The sequence below is a fragment of the Saccopteryx leptura genome, chromosome 6 (genome assembly GCF_036850995.1).
Source record: "Saccopteryx leptura isolate mSacLep1 chromosome 6, mSacLep1_pri_phased_curated, whole genome shotgun sequence".
Taxonomy (NCBI): domain Eukaryota; kingdom Metazoa; phylum Chordata; class Mammalia; order Chiroptera; family Emballonuridae; genus Saccopteryx; species Saccopteryx leptura.
Genome location: NC_089508.1, coordinates 13,013,626 through 13,039,499, shown reverse-complemented (window position 1 = coordinate 13,039,499; position 25,874 = coordinate 13,013,626). Strand labels below are relative to the sequence as shown.

The window sequence follows — 25,874 nt, the reverse complement described above, 5'->3', positions numbered from 1 at the left end:
TGCTTCTACAATAATGCCTCCTCATTAAGTTTAAAAAAGGGGTTTTTTTAGTCCAAGTTTCTTGGATCAAGAGGAACAGTATCTGAAACAATATCTTTTTAAAAGTTTAAACTGATATTATAGAGTTCAAACAGCATCACAGACAAGAATTTCACTTCAAGTTTTCAGTAACTGGGGTCATGCCCCATGGAGGCAATGGAGGGGGTGGGAAGGGAGTAAGAGAGGGTCTCAGGGACAAAACAAGTGGGAAAGAAAGCCGGAGTGGGCGAGCGAGAGAGCTGGGGGCACAGGTAGTTGCTTCTTCCAAATAACTCGTCTACTCCAACCTAATCAGGAAATACACCTCGAAGACGTAAAGGCAGTCTGCAACGGAGTCAGCCACACGAAGGAAATACGTGTTATGACTTCTGGTTTCGTCTTCAAGGTTATTTTAAGCATGAAAAATTTACTGTAGTAACTATGTATGGTGTCACCTCGGAACTGGAAATACCAGGAAGAATGCTTTGTAAAGCGTATGATGCCTAACCACGATGCTGTACACCTGAAACTAATGCAAAAGAACACTGAAGAATCAAAATTTGTATTCTGATATTTTGTAATAAGCATTCAAATTTTTCATTAAAAGAGACCTATGGAATTGAGCCCGGTTAACGGTCTTCCACAATCTCCACCACGACGGTGATGTGTGAAAACATTAGCTCTTTTAGCTCCAGCACAACTTCGGCTAGTAGGGTTTTGGAAAAGAGAAACCACAGAGGTTCAGCGGCTTACCTTGTGGAGATGTTCGAGGGCGAGCACGATCTCCCCGGCATAGGTCTGCACCTCCTGCTCTGTGAAACGCTCTCTTTGAGAAAGATGAGTAAAAAGTTCTCCACCATTTATATAATCTAAAAATGAAATATATTTTTTCTTTCTTTGACTTGGGTTCATAAACTAAAGGATTTCCTTTTAATCACTTTGGATTAACCATAAGGTACTGACTTTAATATATGCTTTTTGGGGATACAATTCTTAGTATAGTATAGTAGTAAATTCATAAGATAATGATTACCCTAAACTGCAATAAAATGAATTTGCACAGAATACTACCATTAAAACTAGTATATGAATTGCGCATATATTTAAATACAGTTTCCCAAATACAGCATATCAGAGACCTCTGCCATCACCACACAATGTTTAACTTGCTGTGGAGTACAGAACATTTGCCACTTCAATGATTAAAATAAAAAACGGACAGAACAAAACACACAAGAGAAAACCCCATCTTTTCTTTTTAACAGCCACTATTTTTAAACAGATTCCCTATTTTCCAGAATTTTTTTTGCAGTCTTCCAAAAATGTATATTAGGTAGCATATCGCCTTCCTATTGTGTCTCAGAGCCCAAAAGTAGAGTTAGCACAACACTGGCAAATCAAAACACCTGAAACTAAAGACTTCTATTTCTGCACTGGCCGTGTAGCTCAGCTGGCTAGAGCATTGTCCCAATACGCCAAGGCCACGGGTTCAATCTTTGGTCTGGGCACATACAAGAATCAACCAATGAATGTATAAATAAGTAAAACAAATTGATATCTCTCTCTTAAATCAATCAATAAACATTTTTTTAAAGACTTTCATTTCCCTTTCAGTTTTCCCTATTTCTCTCAAGAAGAATAACAAAATCAGAAGCAAAAAGGCTACAGTGAGAAATAAATAATAATAAAACAATTCTGTCATAACTGGATCTAATAAGACACTTATTGGTAAACTGATAACAGTTTCATCAGGAACTAACATGGCCACTTTAACACACAACATTTGCTTGTGAGAAACAATGTATATCTAGAAGATGGTCACAGATACAGTTTAAAGCTTTACTCTTAAAAAAAAATTAAACATATCACAAGTATACATATATACATTTGTTAAGTTTACCAAATTTTGATAAAAGAGCAGAGCAAAATCTTCATGAACTCACAAATTTTTGTTTTATCTTGCCCGTCTGACTTAAATTCCAAAGGCAGATACAGCAGCAATGGCTGGCTGTTCTGTGATGTATATTACAAAGCGCATGCCCACAAAGAGCCAGGCCCTCTGAAGGCTGCCGCAGCTTGCCCGGGGGTTAACCACACCTGAACGCAAACCTAATGATCAGAAAGCTGGAAAGGAACACAGCATTCCTGCAGACTAACCATAAGATTTTCTACCTTTAAGTATTTACTTAAATCTAATATGATATTTATGGATTAATACAATTATTTATTTTTGGTTCTGAGAATGTGCTTCTTACTGGCTCATCTAGAACTTTGATGAAAATTTTGTGGTGCTTACTAAGTCCCTGCACCTTCGGAGGAAATGAACTCCTAACTTTGTCCCCCTGAGGTGCAAGCTGCTGAAATCTTTATTGGCTCCTCCAGCTGCGGGCTCAGACTCTCGGCCCAAGCACTCTCTGCTGAGGAGTCGGTCACTGCACACAGGTCTCTGAGCCACCTCACCCGTGCGTCCATCTTCCCAGGGTCCCTGTCCCCCAAGCACCCTCTGCTGAGGAGTCGGTCACTGCACACAGGTCTCTGAGCCACCTCACCCGTGCGTCCCATCTTCCCAGGGTCCCTGTCCCCCAAGCACCCTCTGCTGAGGAGTCGGTCACTGCACACAGGTCTCTGAGCCACCTCACCCGTGCGTCCATCTTCCCAGGGTCCCTTTCCCCCAAGCACTCTCTGCTGAGGAGTCGGTCACTGCACATAGGTCTCTGAGCCACCTCACCCGTGGGTCCCATCTTCCCAGGGTCCCTTTCCCCCGAGTTCGCAGCCACTCTTAGCAGTGAGAACTTCTGACTCCTCAGCCTTGTGAGACTGTCACTTCTGTACTACATTGTGACCTCTTATTTGGCATATACTTAAAAATAGTTTTAGTAGTTAAGAACACAGGTCTTCAATGTTGGAAAGTGCAAAATTCCTAGATATTTCACCTATCAGTTGTGTCATTTTGAGCAAGTAGCTTAATCTTGTTGACTCTAAAACCGTATTAACAACAAATATATATAAATATATATGTATTTTCCCCCCTAGAGGCTGTTCATTTCATTCAACAGATAGTTGAGCTCTCATTATGTACCAGTCAGCAGTCACTCCCTCGGCACTGCACACACAGCACTGAAGAGAACAGACAGTAATCTCCGCCCCGTACAGCCTGCATCCCAGTGGGAAGGGAGACACATAAGTTAGAAACGATGAATGTGTTGGAAGATGACGATTACAAAAGAAAAAGCAGCACAGATCAAGGCAGAGAGGGAGCGCCAGGGTGGCGGAGAGGATGGCGCTTTAATGAGGGTGGTCGGGGACGCCCCACCAAGGCGACTTCTGAGCAAAGACTTTAAAAAGGTGAAGACATGAGCGAAGATGTTTGGGGAAAGACTATTTCTGGCAGAAGTAAAAAAAAAGTGCAAAGACTGGAGGCAGGAGCGGGCCTGGCAGACTAGGGTACTGGGAAGGAGGCTAGTGCGGCTAGAACGGCAAGTGGGAAAGTAGGGGGAGCCAGGGTCACAGATGTGAGCGAGCCGGAGCACTGGGACAGCCAGCATGGGTCCTCGTGGGAGAGCCACACTGGGACAGCCGGCACGGGTCCTCGTGGGAGAGCCACACTGGGAGAGCCGGCACGGGTCTTCGTGGGAGAGCCACACTGGGGCAGCCGGCAGGGGTCCTCGTGGGAGAGCCTCACTGGGACAGCCAGCACGGGTCCTCGTGGGAGAGCCTCACTGGGACAGCCGGCAGGGGTCCTCGTGGGAGAGCCTCACTGGGACAGCCGGCACGGGTCCTCGTGGGAGAGCCACACTGGGGCAGCCGGCACGGGTCCTCGTGGGAGAGCCTCACTGGGACAGCCGGCACGGTCCTCGTGGGAGAGCCTCACTGGGGCAGCCGGCACGGTCCTCGTGGGAGAGCCTCACTGGGACAGCCGGCACGGTCCTCGTGGGAGAGCCACACTGGGGCAGCCGGCACGGTCCTCGTGGGAGAGCCTCACTGGGACAGCCGGCAGGGGTCCTCGTGGGAGAGCCACACTGGGGCAGCCGGCACGGGTCCTCGTGGGAGAGCCACACTGGGACAGCCGGCACGGGTCCTCGTGGGAGAGCCAGGGTCACAGACGTGAGTGAGCTGGAGCGCTGGGGCAGCCGCCGTGGGTCCTTGTGGACCATCCCCGGGCTGCTCTGTCTGCCATGCTCTGCACATCATGTGACCCAAGGGAACAGGGGCCCCGGGGGCAGCAGCACGGAGCTTCTGGCCACTCTAAGGATTTCATCTTTTACTCTGAATGAAATGGGCAACCTCTGTAGGATTCTGGGTAGAATATTAAGGAGTATGGCCAGACTTGCATTTTAATGGGATCAGTGACTCTGGCTGCTGTGTTGAGAACAGTAAGGGCGGAAATAAGGAGCTCACTCGCAAATACGCCAGGTGAGAGATGACGGTGGCTAGGAGGAAGGAGACAGCGGTAGTGGCGGTGAGGACCAGGCCCTAGCCGAGCTCCTGAGAGACGGAGCTGGAGTTAGTGGAGACGGGAAGGCTGCAGGAAGAACACGTTTGGAAGGGCCAATCCAGAGTTGATTCTTGAATGGAAAGATACACCGTGTCTGAGGAATAGTAAGAGTTCAATAAATGGTAATTACCATCATCTTGAATTATACATTCTAAGATTGTTAAGAGGTTCAAGAGAGCCCTAGCAGAATCTTTTCAAAGGAACAGGAAGATAAGATTTCTTAAGGCCAGATTTAGAGCATTGAAAGGAAGGTCCACGAACCCTTCTTTGAAATTCTGTTCGTGCAGTTTGTTTGAGTGCATGTAAAGAAATGTGCATTCTCTGAGAAGAGAGGGTCCGCAGCTTCTTATCAGATTCCCCAAGAGATTGTAAACCAAAAAAAGTTTAAGGAACATGGAAGAGTTCCTTTCAAATTTGTTTACAAACAAACCGACAAGCGCTGACCACCACACTGGGAAAACATCGGGGAGCAGGTTCCTGCCCGCCAGCACCGTGACCTGACCATCACAGCACACTCACCCAACACCAGCTGCTTGTGGCACTGAGCTCCCTGCCCCTGGACTCCTGCCCTGGCTCGGCACAGCTGTCCTGGCGCTTATTTGTAGTTAGGATTGGACTGGCGCAGTTCAGAGGTTTAAAAAGTGACATGGAGCAAGGGGTTTGCATGTTCAACTGGACCTCTGCGTACTGAGGGTGTGCTGGAATTGCTTTTCCTTTTCCGGTGTCTCTCCACCTCTGGGTTTGTCTAGAGATCTAGCAACTCTGTCAGGGCGAAGTGGGAGCTTAAAACTAAGAACATATGGCCCTGGCTGGTTGGCTCAGTGGTAGAGCGTCGGCCTGGCGTGCGGAAGTCCCAGGTTCGATTCCCAGCCAGGGCACACAGGAGAAGCGCCCATCTGCTTCTCCACCCCTCCCTCTCTCCTTCCTCTCTGTCTCTCTCTTCCCCTCCCGCAGCCGAGGCTCCATTGGAGCAAGGACGGCCCAAGCGCTGGGGATGGCTCCTTGGCCTCTGCCCCAGGCGCTAGAGTGGCTCTGGTCGTGACAGAGCGATGCCCCAGATGGGCAGAGCATCGCCCCCTGGTGGGCGTGCCGGGTGGATCCCAGTCGGGCGCATGCGGGAGTCTGTCTGACTGCCTCCCCGTTTCCAGCTTCGAAAAAATGCAAAAAACAAACAAAAAAAACAACTAAGAACATAGTTAGGTAGTGCAACATCAAACAGACAAACTTAGAAGGGGCTATGGGGTCATTACTGCACTTGAGTTGAAGCATAAAACATTTCTTTTCTTGAAAGAGAGCGCAGGGATCAGGAGTGGACGCAGGCTTCGGGGTAGCGTCAGCACAGTGGGCGTAGCATGAAGACCCAGGCCCTTACTGACCTCGGAGAGTAAGATTCTTCTCTGCTTTATATGCCAACTCGTCTACCCTGAAAAACTTCCGTATCAAAATTATGGATTCATTCGATTTCTGGAAATTACATTTCTCAAGTTTTTTGCCAATTTCTCACATTTGCAAGTGTGAAGGTTTTTGAGGATATGCTGACTGCTTTTATTCTCTTTCTGGCAGGGAAACTGCCAGAAGCAGCATGCAAATGTCCAGTTTTTACTGACATTCCTAAGGCTTTTCGCCCCTGTGGACGTTACGATGGAAACGAACTACGTGGTGTTGACTCCCTGCACTCCTGGCCACCGCAGCCTGTGTGGAAGCTGCCCCTTAGTAACCTCGTTTCAGCCAGGTGCGTGGGGAAGGGCCCGGCGGGGGAAAAAAGAAGGGACGCAAAACAGGGTTAGGGCTGCCCTGTGAAATCTGCATTTTAACACAGCTCACTGCTCTTGAGACCAGACTAAGAGGAAATAACATCTAGAGATATTGGGCACTTTCTATGTGTGATTATGAATTTGATCCTCACAAATAATGCTCTGAGGTAGGTACTATTTTTAATAGTACTATCCCCAGAGAAATTAGGATCTCTAGAAACAGTGCAGCCTGTAAGCGGGATAATAAGGAACTGCCCTTCCCCCCTCCACATGGTTTACTGGCACTTATAACGGCAGCCTCATCAGGTAGTTGGTCTTGCTAACTAATTACTGTCAGAAAAACTGCCCTAAGGTCAACCAGTCTGTCTCTCAAATATTTAAATGGCCAAGCGCCAATAACTCTATATATTTAATTCTGTGTATTGATTCTATGATCATTTAATTTCACTATCTTACACTCTCAACAATTAAGTTTGGAGGTCTCATCAGAATGTCGCAGTACTCAAAAGTAGACATTTGGGGCCAGGGGCGGGGCTACACAGAGGTATTTTTCAATAGCCACGGTAAACGAAGTCTCAATCTTTGCTTGAGACTGTGCCAAGCTACAATTATCCCTGGCATATTTATGGCATAGAATTTAAGAGCAGATTTATGTCTTATAGGAGTGCGCCCAGGGCTGTGCTCTCATTAGAGTATTTGGCCTGGCCTGCAGCAATATCTATAATTTTTCTAAGAGGTTATCACTTTAATCTATCTGCCTGTTGAAGAAGTATCTGAATTTGGCAACAGAGAAGAGCTAAATGCTTGCCAGAGATGAGCACCTCAAATTGCCTGCAGTCCAAATCTCATAGAATGTTCAGTGCTGAGAAATAAGACACACAAAGGACAACACGTGTCATCTATACATCGTTCTGGATATGCTGGATTGGCCTGAGCAAAGTCAGAGCAGGAGAAAGCTGAGAACTCAACACTGTTTTGGAAAAATCATACTCTAATTTTGTTTCATAGGCTTACATCATAAGGGATAGTGACATGAATCCTGGTGTTAGTCTAGGAAGGCTGGTGAAAACTCCGTTCTATCTGGGTCCTACTAAAGAAATCTCTCCTAGATCACAATGCCTTACTCTCGGGTTTTAAAAAGTGTATCTTGTTATAATTTCAAACTTACAAAAAGTATTTGCAAAAACAGTACAAGAAATGTCCATATTCCCTTATGCAAACTGACCGATTACTTATATTTTGCTTCTCTTGCTTTGGTATTGTTTTTACACAGGTGCATATTTTTCCTGAGCCAGTTGATAATAAGCTGCAGACATCATGTTCCTATCCCTAAACCCTTCAGTGTGCCTCTCCTAAGAACATCCTTTCATATAACCGCAGTGCAACCATATGATAAAAATAGTATTACCTAATTTATACTCTCTACTCAAATTCTGTCATTTGACCCAGTTAGTGCTCTTGTTTTCCAGTCCTGGACCTAGTTCACGGTCACACTGACTATCACGGCTCTTTAGTCTAGAACCCTCACAGTATTCTTCTTGATCTTGACATCTTTGAAGAGGGTAGGCCACTTATGTTGAGGCCCAACCTTAAAGCTGAGTTTTAGCTAATGTTTTCTCATAATTAGATGCAGGTTATGTGCTTTTGGAAGGAATATCAGTGAAATGATGGTACCTTAGAAAATATCAGGAAGCATGTGATGTTAATTTCCCCAATGCGGGTGTTAATTCTGACCATGTCATTAATGTGGAGTCTTTCAGGTGGGATTTGCCAGATTTCTCCACCATAAAGGGACTGCGTTTCCCTCTGGAAGTAACTGGTGGGGTGTGGGGAGAGGAATTCAGACTCAGTAAAAATATTCTGCTTCTCATCAAACTAGTGCCCATCCACTTTACAAAGGATGACTCCCTAACCCCAGTCCTTCTCTGGTGTATGCTGTAAGAAAGGGCTTCCTCCACCTCAGTTACTGCCCTTCCTTTCTCACTTCCTGTCACCGGGTGTTCCACATTCATCTTGCTTGGCTTTATTTTAATACAGCCCCCACTATGAATTGCTATCTGCCAGGGGTGGCAATAAACACTTTATATGTGTTAAAATTTATGACCGAGACCTTAACCAGCACAGGAATAAGGAGGGCCCTTGGGAGGGGCTCTCACACCCTATGTGAGCAAAAGCCCTACAGGAAGAGCTCTAATGGTCAGGCCGTGCTGGATGCTTCTAACAGCCCTCCTCTTAACTTCCTTTCCCCCTCTAAAGAGAACGTTCTTCTTGCTCTCTCTTGCACTTGGCTTGCCACGGCTGCACATAGCACACTGCAATCCTTTCTTTTTCCCCAACAGATCATTTCCGATGACAGAATACCTTCTGTTTAGAGTCAACACATGCATCATCCCCTTTAAGCCAAACTACTCCAGGCAGACGGGAAAGCACAGAAAGGGTCAGAGAGGTTAAGTGAGTTGTCTCTCAGGAAATACCGAAGCCCAGGGTTGAACTCAAGCCAGTGTATCTAAGTGCAGACCAGGGAGAGAAAGTGCATGCTCACAGAGGAGTGAGCGGGCTCTGTGCTCCCAGAGGAGTGAGCGGGCTGTGTGCTCACAGAGGAGTGAGCGGGCTGTGTGCTCCCAGAGGAGTGAGCGGGCTGTGTGCTCACAGAGGAGTGAGCGGGCTCTGTGCTCACAGGGGAGTGAGCGGGCTGTGTGCTCCCAGAGGAGTGAGCGGGCTGTGTGCTCACAGAGGAGTGAGCGGGCTCTGTGCTCACAGGGGAGTGAGCGGGCTGTGTGCTCCCAGAGGAGTGAGCGGGCTGTGTGCTCACAGGGGAGTGAGCGGGCTGTGTGCTCACAGGGGAGTGAGCGGGCTCTGTGCTCACAGGGGAGTGAGCGGGCTGTGTGCTCACAGAGGAGTGAGAGGGCTGTGTGCTCACAGGGGAGTGAGCGGGCTGTGTGCTCACAGAGGAGTGAGCGGGCTGTGTGCTCACAGAGGAGTGAGAGGGCTGTGTGCTCACAGAGGAGTGAGCGGGCTCTGTGCTCACAGGGGAGTGAGCGGGCTCTGTGCTCACAGAGGAGTGAGCGGGCTCTGTGTGCTCACAGAGGAGTGAGCGGGCTCTGTGCTCACAGGGGAGTGAGCGGGCTCTGTGCTCACAGAGGAGTGAGCGGGCCGTGCGCTCACAGGGGAGTGAGCGGGCTGTGTGCTCACAGAGGAGTGAGCGGGCTGTGTGCTCCCAGAGGAGTGAGCGGGCTCTGTGTGCTGGCTGGAGCACGGGCATCAGAGCACAGAGTGGGTACCTGGGTGGAAAAGGCTGAGGCTGGATCAGACTGGTTCAGAAGCCTCACTCTGGAGATTAGAAGATATCCTCTTCAAATAAAATGGGAGTAGATGGGAGACTTGAAGCCATGGGGTGATCCAATCATGGCTATGTGTTAAGAAAACTAATTAAATTATAATAAAAACTATGAGTTGAAAAGGATCAAGAGAGGTCAATATCTGAATATCACAACCATCTAATTTTCTGCGGTCCCTCCAAGTACCATCCATGAGGTCTTGGGTACCTCTCTCGACTCCCTGAGCCTAGGACATCTCAGCTGTAAAACAAAGATGATAATCCAAACCTTGAAGGGTTGCTTGCAAAGACTGAATGAAATAATGAACAGAACATGCCAACAACAGTGCCCGATAACAAACAAGTCCTACAAAAATGAGTATTACAATGAAAAACATTTGCTGCCTTCATCTCCAACTCCTCTGTAACTCTGGACACAGGAGTCTGGCATTTTCTAGCCCACAGCCAAACTTCCTTTATATTGACATTCTTGCGATAATTAGAACAATAAAAACAAGAAAACAATGCCACAAGAAACTCCTTCGTACACCCATCTTGTCCACTTGGGCAGGTATAGATTAGGAGGACAGACTCCCAAAACTAGATTGCTGAGTTGCCACACAACCGACATCTCAAATCTTGGTGATTGCTGTTTATTTTTAGTAAATATTTTCCTCCCTTAAAGGGTATACCCATTTATATACCCCACTGACAGTGAATAAATGCCTTTAAAAAATGTTTTCACCAACTCGTTATTATCATGATCTTTAATTTTTACTAGTCTGATAGGCATTTCCTGGACAGAAATTCTGAAGATGTGGCGCAGGCTGGGTAGCTCAATTAGAGCATCATCCTGATATGCCAAGGTTGTGGGCTGGATTCCCAGTCAGGGCACATATAAGAATCAACCAAGGAAAGCATAAATAAGTAGAACAACATATCTCTCTCTCTCTCTCTCTCATCATTCTTCTCTCTCTAAAATCAAGAATTTAAAAAAAAAGAAATTCTGAAGGTGCAAAAGAAAGATAAGAAGAAAATCTGAGTTTGCAGCATCTGGACTTGATATATTTTCAGTGGAAGTAAAGACATTCTTTTCATAACAGAAGAACAAACAATAGTCCACCTTCATGATAACAATTATAAATAGTAAGTAAATAAATCTGATACGTTCTCAGAAGCTATGAAGCACATTTCATTGATGTGGCTCTTCCAAAAAAATTGTCAGTTTATAATTCTATTGAGATTTACTTAAAAGTCCATACAATGGAATAACTTATTACGATGCATGTATAGACTACTGGTTTCTTGATTAAACTAAAAAAAGTTCTTGTTATATGAAAATGATTTTATCTCAATTCTTTTGTTTTGCTAAATTATCTTCTTTAGACATAGAACGGCTCATATTCTATATCTATAAAATATGAAGAGACAGAATTCTAACTTTCACATAAGACTGTCATGAGGATTAAATGAGCTACTGAGGGTTAATCCTGGGCCGGACATACACTAAAGCAGTGTTTTTCAACCAGTGTGCCGTGAGACATGGTCAGGTGTGCCGTGGGGAAATTAAACAAGGGTCCCCAAACTACGGCCCGCGTGCTGAATACGGCCCACAGAGGCTATTTATCCGGCCCTCTGCCAGCCGCCTCCATCCGAACATAAACAATACCCTCACAATCCCTCCAGCTATCAGCGACAGGAAGAGTGGAGGCTCAGGGAACGCTCACTGACCAATCACCTTCTAGGATTCATCCCGACCACCAGCGATGAACCAATAGTAGGCCACCTCTCATCCATACCCAGGAAGGTCCCCGCTAGGGCTGCCGCGCACTTGTCATTATGTGGCCGCAGCCCATGGTCACGATTTCTAATCCTGGTCAGGACTGGAGGTAAATGTTGCCACCACTAGATCAGCGGTTCTCAACCTGTGTATTGTAATATAAATATGTATTGTATAATAAATATGTATTGTATAATAAATATGTATTTTCCGATGGCTTTAGGTGACCCCTGTGTTTTGGTCGTTCGACCCCCACCGGGGTTGCAACCCCCAGGTTGAGAACCGCTGCACTAGATGAAGCCTCAGCCTCAGCCGGTTATGTCTACCAGGGGTCCCCAAACTTTTTACACAGAGGGCCAGTTCACTGTCCCTCAGACCGTTGGAGGGCCGCCACATACAGTGCTCCTCTCACTGACCACCAATGAAAGAGGTGGCCCTTCCGGAAGTGTGGTGGGGGGCCAGATAAATGGCCTCAGGGGGCTGCATGCGGCCCGCGGGCCGTAGTTTGGGGACGCCTGGATCCTGATGGTGTATATAGATATTTGACCTTTCTCTTTTTAAAAGAGGCTCCCGCAGAGGGTGATGTACAATGCATCACAATGTTATCTATATTGTATATGGCCTCCAGAAGGGTCATCTTCTTAAAGAGCTCAAATCTCTATATACACCATCAAAACAAGACAGAACCAAGGCCCCTGCACCCAGCTGACCATGGGATTTGAACCCACAACCTCAGGGAGAACTCTAGTATTTATCAGAATCCTTACCTAGAAAGCAAACTTCTCAATCTGACAGTAGAGATGCTCTGAGGACTTATGATGTTACACAAGTACCCAACATTTTCTAAAATTGATTTTGTCCAGTCTCTATATAGAGAGAGTATTTGCCAAATTGATTTGAACCCACAACCTTGATGAAAGAAAGCTCCAGTATCTATTACCGGGACTGTATATATGAGGGGATACATGGGACTGTATATATGAGGGGTTACATGGGACTGTATATATGAGGTTACATGGGACTGTATATACGAGGGGTTACATGTGACTGTATATATGAGGTTACATGGGACTGTATATATGAGGTTACATGGGACTGTATATGAGGGGATGTTACGTGGGACTGTATTTATAAGAGAATGTTACGTGGGACTGTATATATGAGGGATGTTACGTGGGACTGTATATATGAGGGATGTTACATGGGACTGTATATATGAGGGGGTTATCCTTTTTTATTTAACTTTTTTTTAATAAATGTAATTTATTTAAACTTTAAATAAATTCTAACAGTTAGAGTGTCATTTTGGTAGGTGGTGTGCCCCAGGATTTTGTAAATGTAAAAAATGTGCCGCGGCTCAAAAAAAGTTGAAAATCACTGCACTAAAGCACTTATTACATGGTGTCTATTCACTACTGTTATTTGTAGACATTAATTATAATTTACAGACTTGAAAAATATTGCCAAGTTTACCTAATGATTTAAATATAAAATTCAAGTTTATAGTACCCTGACTTAAGCTCTTCTCTCAATGTACATATATAGATATTTCTGGAAGCACTACTAGGTCTGATTAGGTTTAGTCAGTATTAAGCTAAAAAGATTTCTTACATAATTGACATTTCAGTGCAACACTCAAGAGATACCTGGGTTTTACTGAAGTGCAATCAACTTGCTTTTAAAGATTTCTATGTGGCAGTGGCCGGCGTGCCAGAGGCAGCACTCTGCTGCTATGGCCCTCAGAGCATAAAAACAACAGAGATCACAAATATCGTGAAACTTCCAAACTACACAATGCAATCTCTCCGATATTAACGCACTGCCTTCCTTCCGAAATTCAGCAAGTCCCAACTCTTCCTTTTCGTCCTTTCATGGCAAAACTTCTTTAAAGAGTGGCCGGCATGTCTGATCAGACTCTCCTTACCCTCCGCTCATTTCCTGTTGCTGCTGTAACAAATGACTATAGAACCGGTGGCTTCAAACAATGCAAGTTTACTATTTTATGCTGTAAATTAGAAGTGTGACAGGCATGCCATTGACATTTATTCTGGAAGCTCTAAAAGAAAGTGCATCTTCTTGCCTTGCCTGTCTTCAAGAGGCTATCTGCACTCCCGTGCTCACGACCCCTCCTCCACCTTCTTCAAGAGGCTATCTGCACTCCCGTGCTCATGACCCCTCCTCCACCTTCTTCAAGAGGCTATCTGCACTCCCGTGCTCACGACCCCTCCTCCACCTTCTTCAAGAGGCTATCTGCACTCCCGTGCTCATGACCCCTCCTCCACCTTCTTCAAGAGGCTATCTGCACTCCCGTGCTCACGACCCCTCCTCCACCTTCAGAGTCGGCAGTGGCCGGTGAGCGGGCCCTCACACTGCAGCACTCTGACCTCCTCTGCAACCACATCGCCACCTGACTCTCCTCTCCGCCACTCCTGATGACCACTGTGAGTACGCTGGGGTCACCGGATAATCCAGGATAATCTCCCTACTTTAAGGCCAGCTGAACAGTAATTTTAATTCCACCTGCAAACTTGATTCTCATTTGTCCTGTAACCCAACATATTCGTAGGTTCTAGAATTAGGATGTGGGCATGTTTGGTGGCAGTCACTCTGCCCACCACAGCCTCTCTTCACTTCCTAAAACACTCCAGTACAACTTCCACTTCCCTAATACCACCAGAGTCCAAGCTTAAAAACGCCTTCATGTCGCTGCAGTCAATGGCTTCTTCGGACCTCATATTACTTGACTTGCCAGATGCGCGCTGCAAACCAAGGAAAGAAATGTTTCAGGGAGCAAAGTGAGACGCACAAGAACTGTTCCTGTGGGTCCAGCTCACATTAAGTCCCCCACAATGGTTGTGATAAAACCACTTAATTTGGGGGTAGTTTATCATGCAGAAAAGGCTAATAGATTCATTAGTAACTTGTAGACCAGGGGTCCCCAAACTTTTTACACAGGGGGCCAGTTCACTGTCCCTCAGACCATTGGAGGGCCAGACTATAAAAAAAACTATGAACAAATCCCTATGCACACTGCACATATCTTATTTTAAAGTAAAAAAAACAAAACGGGAACAAATATAACATTTAAAATAAAGAACAAGTAAATTTAAATCAACAAACTGACCAGTATTTCAATGGGAACTATGCTCCTCTCACTGACCACCAATGAAAGAGGTGCCCCTTCCGGAAGTGTGGTGGGGGCCGGATAAATGGCCTCAGGGGGCCGCATGTGGCACGCGGGCCGTAGACTTGCTCAAGATCACTCACTTAATAAGCGCACGAAACTAGAATTTAAATCTAAGTCCATCTGACTCTGGAATCTAAAGGCTCTGCATGACCAGACCTTACCAGTACGCTGCCCAAGGACTCTGAGCTAGACTCACCTTTACCTTTTCAGAGTCCTCTAAGGGTCCACACACTGTCCTGTCCTAGGACTATCAAGGATGCTAATTGCAGCTCTGTGCCTGGACTGTCCTTCCATTCACCTCCTGTTGCTTCTCTGACTTCTTTCTAATCTTCTTAAGTTTCACTTTAAATGTCACTTCTCTGAGAAGGTCTTCTTCCCTGATATCCCAGACTCAATTTAAGTCTTTTCATTATATGCTCTCATTGATGCCCTCTGTAGTTTCTTCCAACTACTTATTTCAAGTGTAATTACTTAATTGTGTACTAATTTGTTTAACCTCTGTGCCCCTTTTAGGTTATAAGGCCCTAAGGACAAGAATCTTGTCAAGGTTGTTTGCTATGATAGCCAAGAACCCGACACATACATAGTAAGCAAGCAAATACTTGTAGCATGAATGGTTTCAGAACTGACTATATCTTGGTGCAGTTCCCCTAGTGAGTCCTCCAGGAAATCTAGTAAACTTGAATAATATGAAGCCACATGTCATCTCTCAAAGGAGCATCATTTATCCTTCACTTTCAGGTCCTGCAAGGGCTCCTGAGCTCCTAAACGGGCTCAGTATTAGGTCCGTGGTCTGTGACAGAAAGGCTTCACCCAAAGATTGGGGAGAAGTTTATGTCTAGAGAATTAACAAGTTAGAATGCTCAAGACTTTCACCAATGTCTAGTAATTCAAGTAATGTGACACATTAATTTTTTTAAAAAATATTTACAATTGCAATGTTAAAATACCAAATTATTATTCCCTTAAAAATATTTTCCCTCTATTTTACTAGAATTATGTTCCTTTAATTTAAACTCTTTTCATGTTAGGGATTTAAGTTACATTTCATTCCAAAGACATTATGTCCACAGGTATTTAACAACAGCAAGAAGATTTCATTTTGTTGTTACAGGGTTTCCCTGCCCTCAACCATGTTTCCTTCTTGGATTCAGAGCAGCACCGTGTGTGTGTGTGTGTGTGTGTGTGCATGTGTGTCCATCTCCTTGTGTACATAGGACAATGGGTAGAAATTGGAGGAGGAAGAAATAGCCTAGAAACTAGTAAAATTTTTTTAATAGTTAATTAATCTTGAAAATTTGAACTGAAGAGCTTCATAAATTTCCGGGATTCTAGCAGCTCCCGAAGAAAAAATTTCTCATATAGTTCTGACAATATCTTTAGGGGCTATTAGTTACAATACTGTATCATATATGTTAAAGTTGTTCAGAGAGATCTTAAAAGTTCTCATTGGAAGTAAAAGAATCTAATGATGTGAGGTGATGGATGTTAATTGAACTTACTGTGGTAGTATTTCACAATAGGTACATATATCAAAGCACTATGCTATATACCTTTACTAATTAATACAAGGCTATATGTCAGTTACATCTAAATAAAACCATGAAAAATACATCTTTTGGGATTAACATTAGGGTAAACAGCATATGCTCTCAATCAGAATTATTACTTTCTAAGTACATATTATTTAATAATTTCCATTCCAAAATAAAAAAATTATGTGTCCTAAATCATTTGTATTTGCAACAACTTTTTCTATTTGCACTAACTGTTGAGAAGCGGTGATATGAGCACATTAAAAACATGGAACAAACTCACTTTGCTGAGAAGGAGCATGCGCTGTTAGCAGGTAGAGAACAGTCTCAGCTGCTCAAGACCCCTGCGCATCTGACTTGACTTCATGTTGAACCAGAAGCCTCTCCATTGTTCACAGTTTACGTGCTTCTATTAACAGACGGAGAAACTGAAATCCACTGGAGATACGAGTTCGATAAACCTCCAAGGATTACTGAAAACTACAGAAACGACCTAAACAGCACTATTTTCCATTGAGGATGCAAAAGGATGAAGATGGACAGAGCTGGTCAACTTTGAGGCCATGTCTTGTTGGTGCCATCTCCCAGAAACCCGCCCGCAGGAGAGGAAGCAGCAGCGTCACTGACAGAGAGCAGGGTCCGGTCCTGCACCTCCTGCTTCCCGGAAGGTCTCTGTTCTGCTTTCACCCTCCAAACACTTACTTACTTCCGGTACCACTCTGACTGACCTCTGGTCATCCAGCCCTCGTATCTCAAATTCTAGTCTTTAGAATCTCTCTCATATTTCTTCTGATGGGGGCACCTTCCAAAGAGCAGTTATTAGTGCATATCTCCTCCACTCAGACCCCACCCACCCCACCCACCCACTGCCATGCAGTTACTTGGCCTTCTTTTATTTTTCTCCCCTCCGTATTTTCCTCTTCCTCCGGACCTGCCTCATACACATTCATTCCCACTTTCTGGTTCTCATTTCCACCCGCTCCTCCCCCTGCACACCACCTAAATCTCTCTTGACTGCTCCTTTTTCTTGTCTTGCATCTAAATGTACAATCTTAACAGGATGTACCTCTCACACCTGGAAGTAATAATCTCTTTTTAATGTCATGCCAAAGTCATCTCCCTTTCTCCCCTTTTGGTTTTAGCTCACCACTCTAATAGCTCCTCCTACAAATGCCTTCCAGCTTATCAAAATCATAAAATTCTCATGAAGACATCAATTCGTCAGTGTTGTGAATCAGTCATATTTACTTCACAGCAAGGAAGCTTCTCAGGTGCTGTCTGTTTTGCTACATACAACAGATGGCAATGGATCACGGACCCTTCTGCGGCCATCTCGGCTGGCATCCTCCGCCTTGCAAATTCTGAGATGAAATTAATATTCAAAAGTGAAGCTTTAATATTTTAAAAACCTTTAAACTCACTGAAAGGGTGACTCATGAAGACAGAACTGTCATGAAGGCTGGGGTGGCATCCATTACTGAGAATGCTACTTAGCATCACTGTTACAAATACCTTTGTGATGTGCTTCTTTAGTGTCTTATAAATTCTACTGATTAATCTGACAGTTTAAACAGTCATAGATCAGCTGGTGTTTTGACAAAATTGCCACTAACAGAGATCAGAGAACACGAAAAAGATTGTTTTTTACAGACTGTTTTCCACATGGAATTTCTTCCCACTGTCAGCTGAAATGAATACAATTTTTAAGAATATAGAATAGGTGAGAGTATTTTTTGTATTTCTTATGTAACCATGCAGAGGTACAGAAAAGTTATAAAAGGAGGTATGGTTTCCATGTTATAAGATTTGGAAAAGCTAAAAATATATAAAAGAGAAAACCCATCAAAGTCATATGATACTATTAGACATAACTTAAAATAGAGCCTAAAAAAGATATTAATGATGTAGACTTTTTTAATGTGATTTATAACAGATGGGTTTACAAGAGGGGTCAACAAATCACAGCCCAGAGGCCAAATCTAGTCTGCCACTGCTGACCCCTGACTCAGAGGACAACAGAAACAATATAAAGGGCTGCAAGGCAGTAACAACTAAATGGAGAACACTGTAGGGAACAGTCAGACACACACGGCTCTGAGAGAAATGCTATATTCCATATCTGGCAAATGTCAAAGGTAAGAATCTGTCGAGTTAATGCTAACACTATAATAATCTTATCAATTTGAGAAGCCTGTTACAATCAGGCAAATTTTATCCTGAAGGAATAAGCCTGGTTAGAAATCTAGTGAGCCATGAATCCCAGCAGGGGCATGACAGCAACCCAGAACTGAATCCTCACATCTGCTCCCAAAATTTTTACCTTAGAGAATAGCAAGGATGACTGTAAACCACCGTGATCCACACTTTCAGCAAAACTTAGAGACAAATAAAAACCATTCACACCAAACAGTGTGCCATGGTCCAGCTGAGAAACACCCTAAGTGTCCATTGATGAATTAATAAAGAAAACGCGGCACATAAATACATGGGAGTATTATTCAGCCCTGAAAAATAAATGAAATCTTACCAACAACATGGATGAGCCCTAAAGGCACTGTGCCAAGTGAAATAATTAAGACAGCAGAAAGACAAATACCATATGATCTCTCTTATGTGTGAAATCTAAAAAAAGCCAGCCCTGGCCAGTTGGCTTAGTGGTGGAGCATCAGCCCAGTGTGTGGAAATCCCGGGTTCGATTCCCAGCCAGGGCGCATAGGAGAAGTGCCCATCTGCTTCTCCACCCTTCCCCCTCTCCTTTCTCTCTCTCTCTCTCTCTCATTCCCCTCCTGCAGCCAAGGCTCCATTGGAGCAAAATTGGCCGGAGGCTGAAGACAGCTCCATGGCCTCTCCCTCAGATACTAGAATGGCTCTGGTTGCAACAGAGCAATGCCCCAGAGGGGCCGAGCATCGCCCCCTGGTGGGTGTGCCGGGTGGATCGGGTCAGGTGCATGCGGGAGTCTGTCTCTCTGTCTTCCCGCTTCTCACTTCAGAAAAATACAAATATATAAATAAATAAAGCCAGCAAACTCACAGATACAGAGAACAGACAGACTAGTGGTTGCCAGAGGAGAAGGAAGGATGAAATGGGTGAAGGAGTCAAAGGTACAAACTTCCAGTTATAAAGTAAATAAGGCATGGGGATATTCTGTGCATGGCAATTATAGTTAATAATACTGTAGTGCATATTTGAAAGTTGCTAAGAAAAGAATTGCTCAAAGTTCTTATCACAATAGCAACTAAATTCTGTAACTGTGTATGGTGACAGATGTTAACTAGAACTATTTTTTTCAATAGTCAAATGTCAAATCATTATGAAGCTAATATAATGTTGTATGTCAGTTGCACCTCAATTTTTTTTAAATATTTTTTTAAAAATTAAGAAGAAATGAAGTCTATTTCCCCACCCATTAAATCTGGGCTGGTCTCGTGTTAGAAATGAGGTTGTGCGAGTCCCAGCGGTCCTCAGGGGGACTCCCAGCCTCTCCCTGTGGGCAGTCCTCACGCGCTGCCCTGAGACCGCCATGCTGGGAAGCTGCTCTAGGCACTGGCGGCTGAAAGGCCACGTGGAGGAGCGGGCCGCACCAACAGCCAGCACCCACTGTCAGACACGAGAGTGAAGCCATCTTGGCCCTGCGAGGCCAGCCAACTCTCCAGCTGACCACCACACGAGTGAGTCCAGGCTAAACCAGCAGAGATCTGTTCAGCAAACCCACGAAGTCATGAGAAAATAACTCATTGTTTAGGCAACTAAACTTTAGAGTGGTTTGTTATCCAGCAATAAGTAGGTTGTACCACTGGATATTATGAAATAAAAACTTATTAACCAGAAAAGTCAGACATCATTCACTGGAAGATATTCTGATTAAAAATTGTATGTATGTGGGCAACCTCATTTTGATAAAACATTCATGCATGAAGACACACACAAAGATCTAGACGGACACACACTAATTAATAACAGAGAGAAGTTTACCTTGTTATAGGTAAACTGGGAAGTGAAAGTAGATTTTTCTTCTCTTATCATGGCTTCTTTATATGCTCTATATGCATGTAGATGCTTTTGTAGAAATAAAATATTTTTCAAAATATCACTGTTTAAAAGGTCTATAGAGTTCACTTGTTTATTTATCAGACAAAAGGTCAGCTGGGTCCCTGAAATGCTCAGTATCAAATTCTTGCTATTAACCTCTCATAGAACACAAAAGCTGATCAAAGTCAGTTATCATTAAACCTCGGCAGTCAGTTCTGGGCTGAACTGTGTCCCTCCATCCAAATTCAGATACTGAAGCCCTAACCCCAGTACCTCACAGGGTGTGACTGTATTTAGGGACAGGGCTTTTAAAGAGGTAATCAGGTTATTCAAATGAGGCCTTTAGGGTCGGTCCTAATCCGATTTTACTGGTGTCCTCAGAAGAGGAGGGACTTTGAACACAAACAGCAATGGCAGGGGCCTGAACGCCCAGAGGAACCACCATGAGGAAAGGCAGCAAGAGGGCGGCCAGGCCCACGTCTGTTGGCAAAACCCCGAACAGGTCCCCTCCTACACCAAGGCCCTCCAAAGAAACCCATCGGCCGGCCGACACCTTGCTCTCGAACCTCCAGCTTCCAGAACCACGAGATGCCCATCTGTGATGTTTTATTATGGCAGCCCGAGCAGACTAAATAAGGCAGGGCCAAGTGTATATATAGCACAGTATTTGGAAAACCGATGTAGTGTGTCTTCTAAGCACAGTAAACAAAAAACTGAACCACTAAAACATTTTACAATAAAGTCTTTCTCTAGATTTCTGAAGAGTTTTATCTTTAAAGTTGAATAACAACTGTAAACAGGCACAGAGAGAAACTATATAAAACATATCTGTGAGGAGTAGAGGGCACACTGCCTGGATGTATGACCTCACTCGTGATGGAACAACATGTCTAGTCCACATTCTACTCTTTATTTATGTTTTTTTTGTTTTGTTTTGTTTTTTTGGTGAGAGAGACAGACAGATAGGAACAGACAGACAGGAAGGGAGAGAGATGAGAAGCATCAGCTCGTAATTGTGGCACTATGGTTGTTCATTGATTGCTTCTCATACGTGCCTTGGCCCAGAGGAGGGAAGCTCCAGCCGAGCCAGTGACCCCTTACCCGAGCCAGCGACCATGGGGTCATGTCTATGACTGCACGCTTAAGAGGAGACCCTGCGCTCAAGCTGCCAACCTCGGGGTTTGAACCTGGGTCCTCAGCATCCTAGGCCTACGCTTTATCCACTGCGCCACTGCTTGATCAGGCCACGTTCTACTTTTGAGCTGGCACAAGAAATGGGTTTTCTAGTTTTGTTTTGTATATTTACAGGCCACTCACAATGAACAAAAATAATGGAGAACCAACAACTAAAAAGCAACATTATCAAGAATTATTGTTTTTTAAATCAAATACAAAATATTTCACTCAACTCCTTTTAAATTAGAAACATCATCGGCAAGAGTGCAGTTATGGTTAGAGAACAGGAAAAAAAAGGAAGCGAGGAGCCACAGTGTGGTGGTCCAGAGCCCAGGCCTGTGGGTTCTGACTGCCCCGGCTCGCAATGGCCGTGTGAGCTCAGGCTCCCGATTTAACTTTTACGAGCTGGTCTGCTGTCAAGGGAGAAGCCTGAACAGGATAACCACTCCTCCACCGGCCCTCGGGGCTGCAGGCTTCCTCGTCAACTCTGGCCGGGTAGGGAACAGAAATAATCAGGCAGCACGTGCTGCTCTCGAGCTCAGATTTGAGCAGAGCTACTCAGTTCTACCTTTTTCCATCTGAATGTTTGTTTTCACTTGAGGGAACGATTGTGCTGCTGAAAATGTTCACAACATTAGTGGGGACTTGGACAGGACAGGCGAGGCTGCAGCCTGTGTGTACAGAAGACTCAGGACTGTCGGTGGGTGGGGGGAAGCACTGCAAAATGGACCAGAAGTGTAACTTCATGACTCAAAACGGGAATGTGACTTTAGGCATCGCTAACAAAAGTATAATTTCCAAAACGAGAGCATTCAGTAAAATTGCCAAAAATATATGTAAACCTGTCTTGCACTACCAATAATCAAAAACACCAGACAGCACTGTTTGGCAAACTTTGATATGAGTCAGACTTGAGTTCCAATCTTCGTGCTCAAGTTCGCACAACATATGTAACATCAAGAAACGCAGCTTCCGGAACCTCCGCCGGCACGAATGAGGGGGCGTTGGCAGCGTTGTCGTGAGGGTTAGTGACACCCTGGGTCACACTTCGCGCAGCACTGGCACACTGGGCACTCAAGAATAGGTAATGCTTGCAGAGCACTCTGTAAGATAGCGTGACTTCTATCTCATCTATCTATCAGGAGAATTTGAAAACGGGATCATAACACACAAATGCATATTATCACAAGAACGGGACTGAAACCGTAACAGATGAACTACTGGATGACGGCAGAGCGCGGTCTGGAATTATTGCCGCTGACTTGTAGCAGGAACAGAAAAGGAGGCAACTCTTCTGCAAAGCAGACTAGCAGTATGGACAGAGGGCATTCCCAGAGCTCAGGTGCAACGGGCCAAGTCCCTCTGGGAAAGGGAAGGCTGCAGAAAGTGTCTGTGGGCAGGAACGGGAGCCACCAAAGGGGTGACTGGGCACCCGCTGTGGATGCAGCTTTCTCACCAGAAAAGCAAAGCATCTCTAGACATCATTTCTTCTTTCTTGTTTTTCCCAATTACTGCTGTCCATCACGTCAGCCCAGAGCAGTGCACTCCTGAGAACTCCGAGGGCAAGGACTGTGCCCACTCCTCTATCCAGCCCCTCCCATTGGAACGGAAGCACACCGCCCCGGGCAGCTGACCGCTCCAGCGTTTCTGAAGAGGAATAAAGGAGTGTGATCTGGAAGTGGGAACTCCCTCAGGCCAGGAGGTCCCAATCCAGGGGCTCCCAGAAATGGCACCACAAAGAGAAGAATGAAAAGCTAAAATATTCACTTCTAAGTTCAAAATATGTTACCTTTGACTGCATTCCAACTTAAGACCCCCCCCCCCCATGTTTCTGTAAAAAGTGTGGTGACAACTGACACTTACCTAAAATGAGATGAAGCTTGGTTTCCGTCTGGAAAGCATAGTGCAGTGTCACCAGGAATGGTGACTGTCTGATGTGCTCCAGGACCTGCCGCTCCGTCCTCGTGTGCTCTGTGGTTTTGGCCTTTTGAACTATTGTCGCCTTCTTCAAAACTTTCATGGCATACAGCTTCCCAGCATCATGACCACTTACTTTACGAACTAGAAATACTTTTCCATAAGCTGAAAATGAGAAAAAAAAAAGAATTTAACTGCTTTAATTCACAGGCAGAATGATAATTTATTGGAAGTTGAAAGTTACAATACAAAAAAAAAAAAAATCCTTGCACGAAAAAGTCTCCTTTAGTACTGTTTCAAATACTTCTTCAATTTCATGCCAAACATGTTTCTAAGTCTAACCCTCAGTATTTACATACCTAAACACTGCTGACAAAGTTAGGCTTTTACTCTTACCGTTATTCTCTCCTCAACATTTTTAGCTGTGGGAAACTAGCTGTTATTATGGTCAATTAACCACAATCCAATTCTGGAACAACTAGGACATTTTAGACATCAGATAAAACCTCTAGGTTTTGCTAAATGAATAACAACAATTCTAAATGAGAATCTCATACACATATATCAACCAAGCACTTCAAGTACCCCTCTAAACTTGTTTTAAAATTCTAAAGCATCAGATACTGACATTATATAAACAAAAGAGATCTTCAGATTAAAAAGAGGAAAACATGAAAAGACCTTTAATTGCAAGCAATACTGACAAATGCCTTTACATCTCTGGGCAGCAATTCACAGCTTACTAGGTCCACTGTGCTACACTTTCACTAAGCAAGGGCTTAGCTGGGCAAAGCCTGGGTGTGGCACCACACCCCTAGGTGAGGAACTGGTGCCCCGTGGGCACTGCACCTCTTGGGCAGAGCAGGTATCTGCATTTGTTTAGAGAAGGTGGGAGGGTAGGAAGAGGTGGGAGGAGAAAGGGCAGGCAAAAACACCCTGCCAGGAAAGGGGCAGGCTCCCAATTCATCCCCAGGAGTATAATACAGTCTCTTTCCTTTAAAAAATGCGAACACCTCCAGGCATAATTCAACCCAGTCCCCCTTGTGATCAGACCACTATGGAGTCAGAGCTGTGACCAGACCAGCGCTTCCACACTCTGCCCACACTCTCCAGTGTTCAGCACATACTCTACTCTAACCCACCCACTGGAATAAGAGCTTGAAGGAAGGCTCTTGTTCCCTGTCCGTTATTCTGCTCAGTGCTTCGGGCGTACGACAGTACCGACAGGATACACCCTGGAGCAGTGAAGGACTGTACGACTCCCAGGAGGGAGGGAGACCCACACTTACCAGGACTTGTCTATGCCGGGCTCTGGGCTGACCACATTTCACATACTGATTCACTTAGTCCTCAAAACAGCCTGTACTTTCAGTAACTCCACTTTTCAGATGGGGAAATGGGCTCAGAAACTTAAGGAACTGGCCCAAAGATTTGGATAAGAAGTGGCACAACTGAGTCAAACCCAAGTAGTGTGATGCCAGAAACCATGTTCACCATAAATGAGTAAAAATAAAAAAAATTGATCCTTCACAAATACTAGAAATCAGACCCTCTAGATTTTAATAAAGTCAGCACCATGAATACATTCTAGAATACAGAAAAAGGTCACTAAATGTATGTGTCTTATTTCATTGTAAATAAAATAATTACAGGTTGAGACATTAGCTAAGGCAGAAGTGAACAAAAAAAGAAAAACTGTAACCCTAATAAATTAACCTGAAGTATAAAAAGGAAAAAAGTTCATCTATTCAGAAGGATTGAAACAAAAGTAAAAAACATTCTAATAAAGTGTTTATCATCCACAGAGTAGCCACTTATAAACTCGGGAGACAGTCAAGTCCTCAACAAGTATGAGGCTTTGTGTTACACACACACACACACACACACACACACACAGCACCTAGCCTAAATCCCTCTCTCCAGAGTGCCACTGTCCTTAGAAATTCTGTTATCCATCCAGCCTCTCCAACAAAGAACACCTTTCTACGGCATTCCTGAGATGCTGTCTAGCTTCCCCTCCCACTCACATCTACCTCTCCGCTCAGGTGCTGACCACGTGGCCGCCAGGTGTGAGCACCTGACAGCTAGTACTTGTCAGTCATTTTAGAGTGGTATTAACTCATCTCATTCCTGTCACCTCCATTTCATAGATGTGAAAACTGAAGTGGAGAAGAGTTGGGCCGCTTGCCCAGGGCCACACGTGTCCATTTAGCTTGACTTGGGAACCCACACTCTTCGCTGTGCTCCAGCTGCCTCCCCTGAGTGAAGGGCTTCTTCAGCAAATCAATAAGGAGGCAGACATTAAACAGAAGTCACAACAAAAACTGGGTGTAATCATGGTGGAAAGGGCACCGTGCTATACTGCCACCAAGAGGAGACACTTTGTAAAGTAAAGTAGCCCATGTTATTATTGATGGGGGGATACAAATATTGGTAAAAGGTGATTTATGTGATCTGAAGAGAAACGAGAGTATAGGGATACAAATATTGGAAAATGTCCCTTACATCAAGTGGAAACAGGTTTTTTTTATAATATTCACCTGTTGGGCCTTCTACACCCTCTGGATTTACCAAAAAAGAATATTACCCTTTTTTTTTTTTTTTTTTTTTTTTTTTTTTTGTATTTTTCCGAAGCTAGAAACGGGGAGGCAGTCAGACAGACTCCC

The 25,874-nt window shown here is 44.6% G+C and overlaps 1 protein-coding gene across 1 annotated transcript in view; it reads right to left on the bottom strand.

Moving 5' to 3' along the window:
- The window catches only part of RPS6KA5 (ribosomal protein S6 kinase A5), a 133,251-nt gene that overhangs the window by 56,671 nt on the left and 50,706 nt on the right, over positions 1–25,874 (bottom strand). Inside the window, exons 3-4 of the mRNA XM_066344082.1 lie at positions 23,155–23,373; positions 772–887 (exon numbers count right to left, since the gene is read on the bottom strand). Coding sequence (XP_066200179.1) covers positions 772–887; positions 23,155–23,373 — 335 coding nt within the window. The remainder of the gene's footprint in view (positions 1–771; positions 888–23,154; positions 23,374–25,874) is intronic.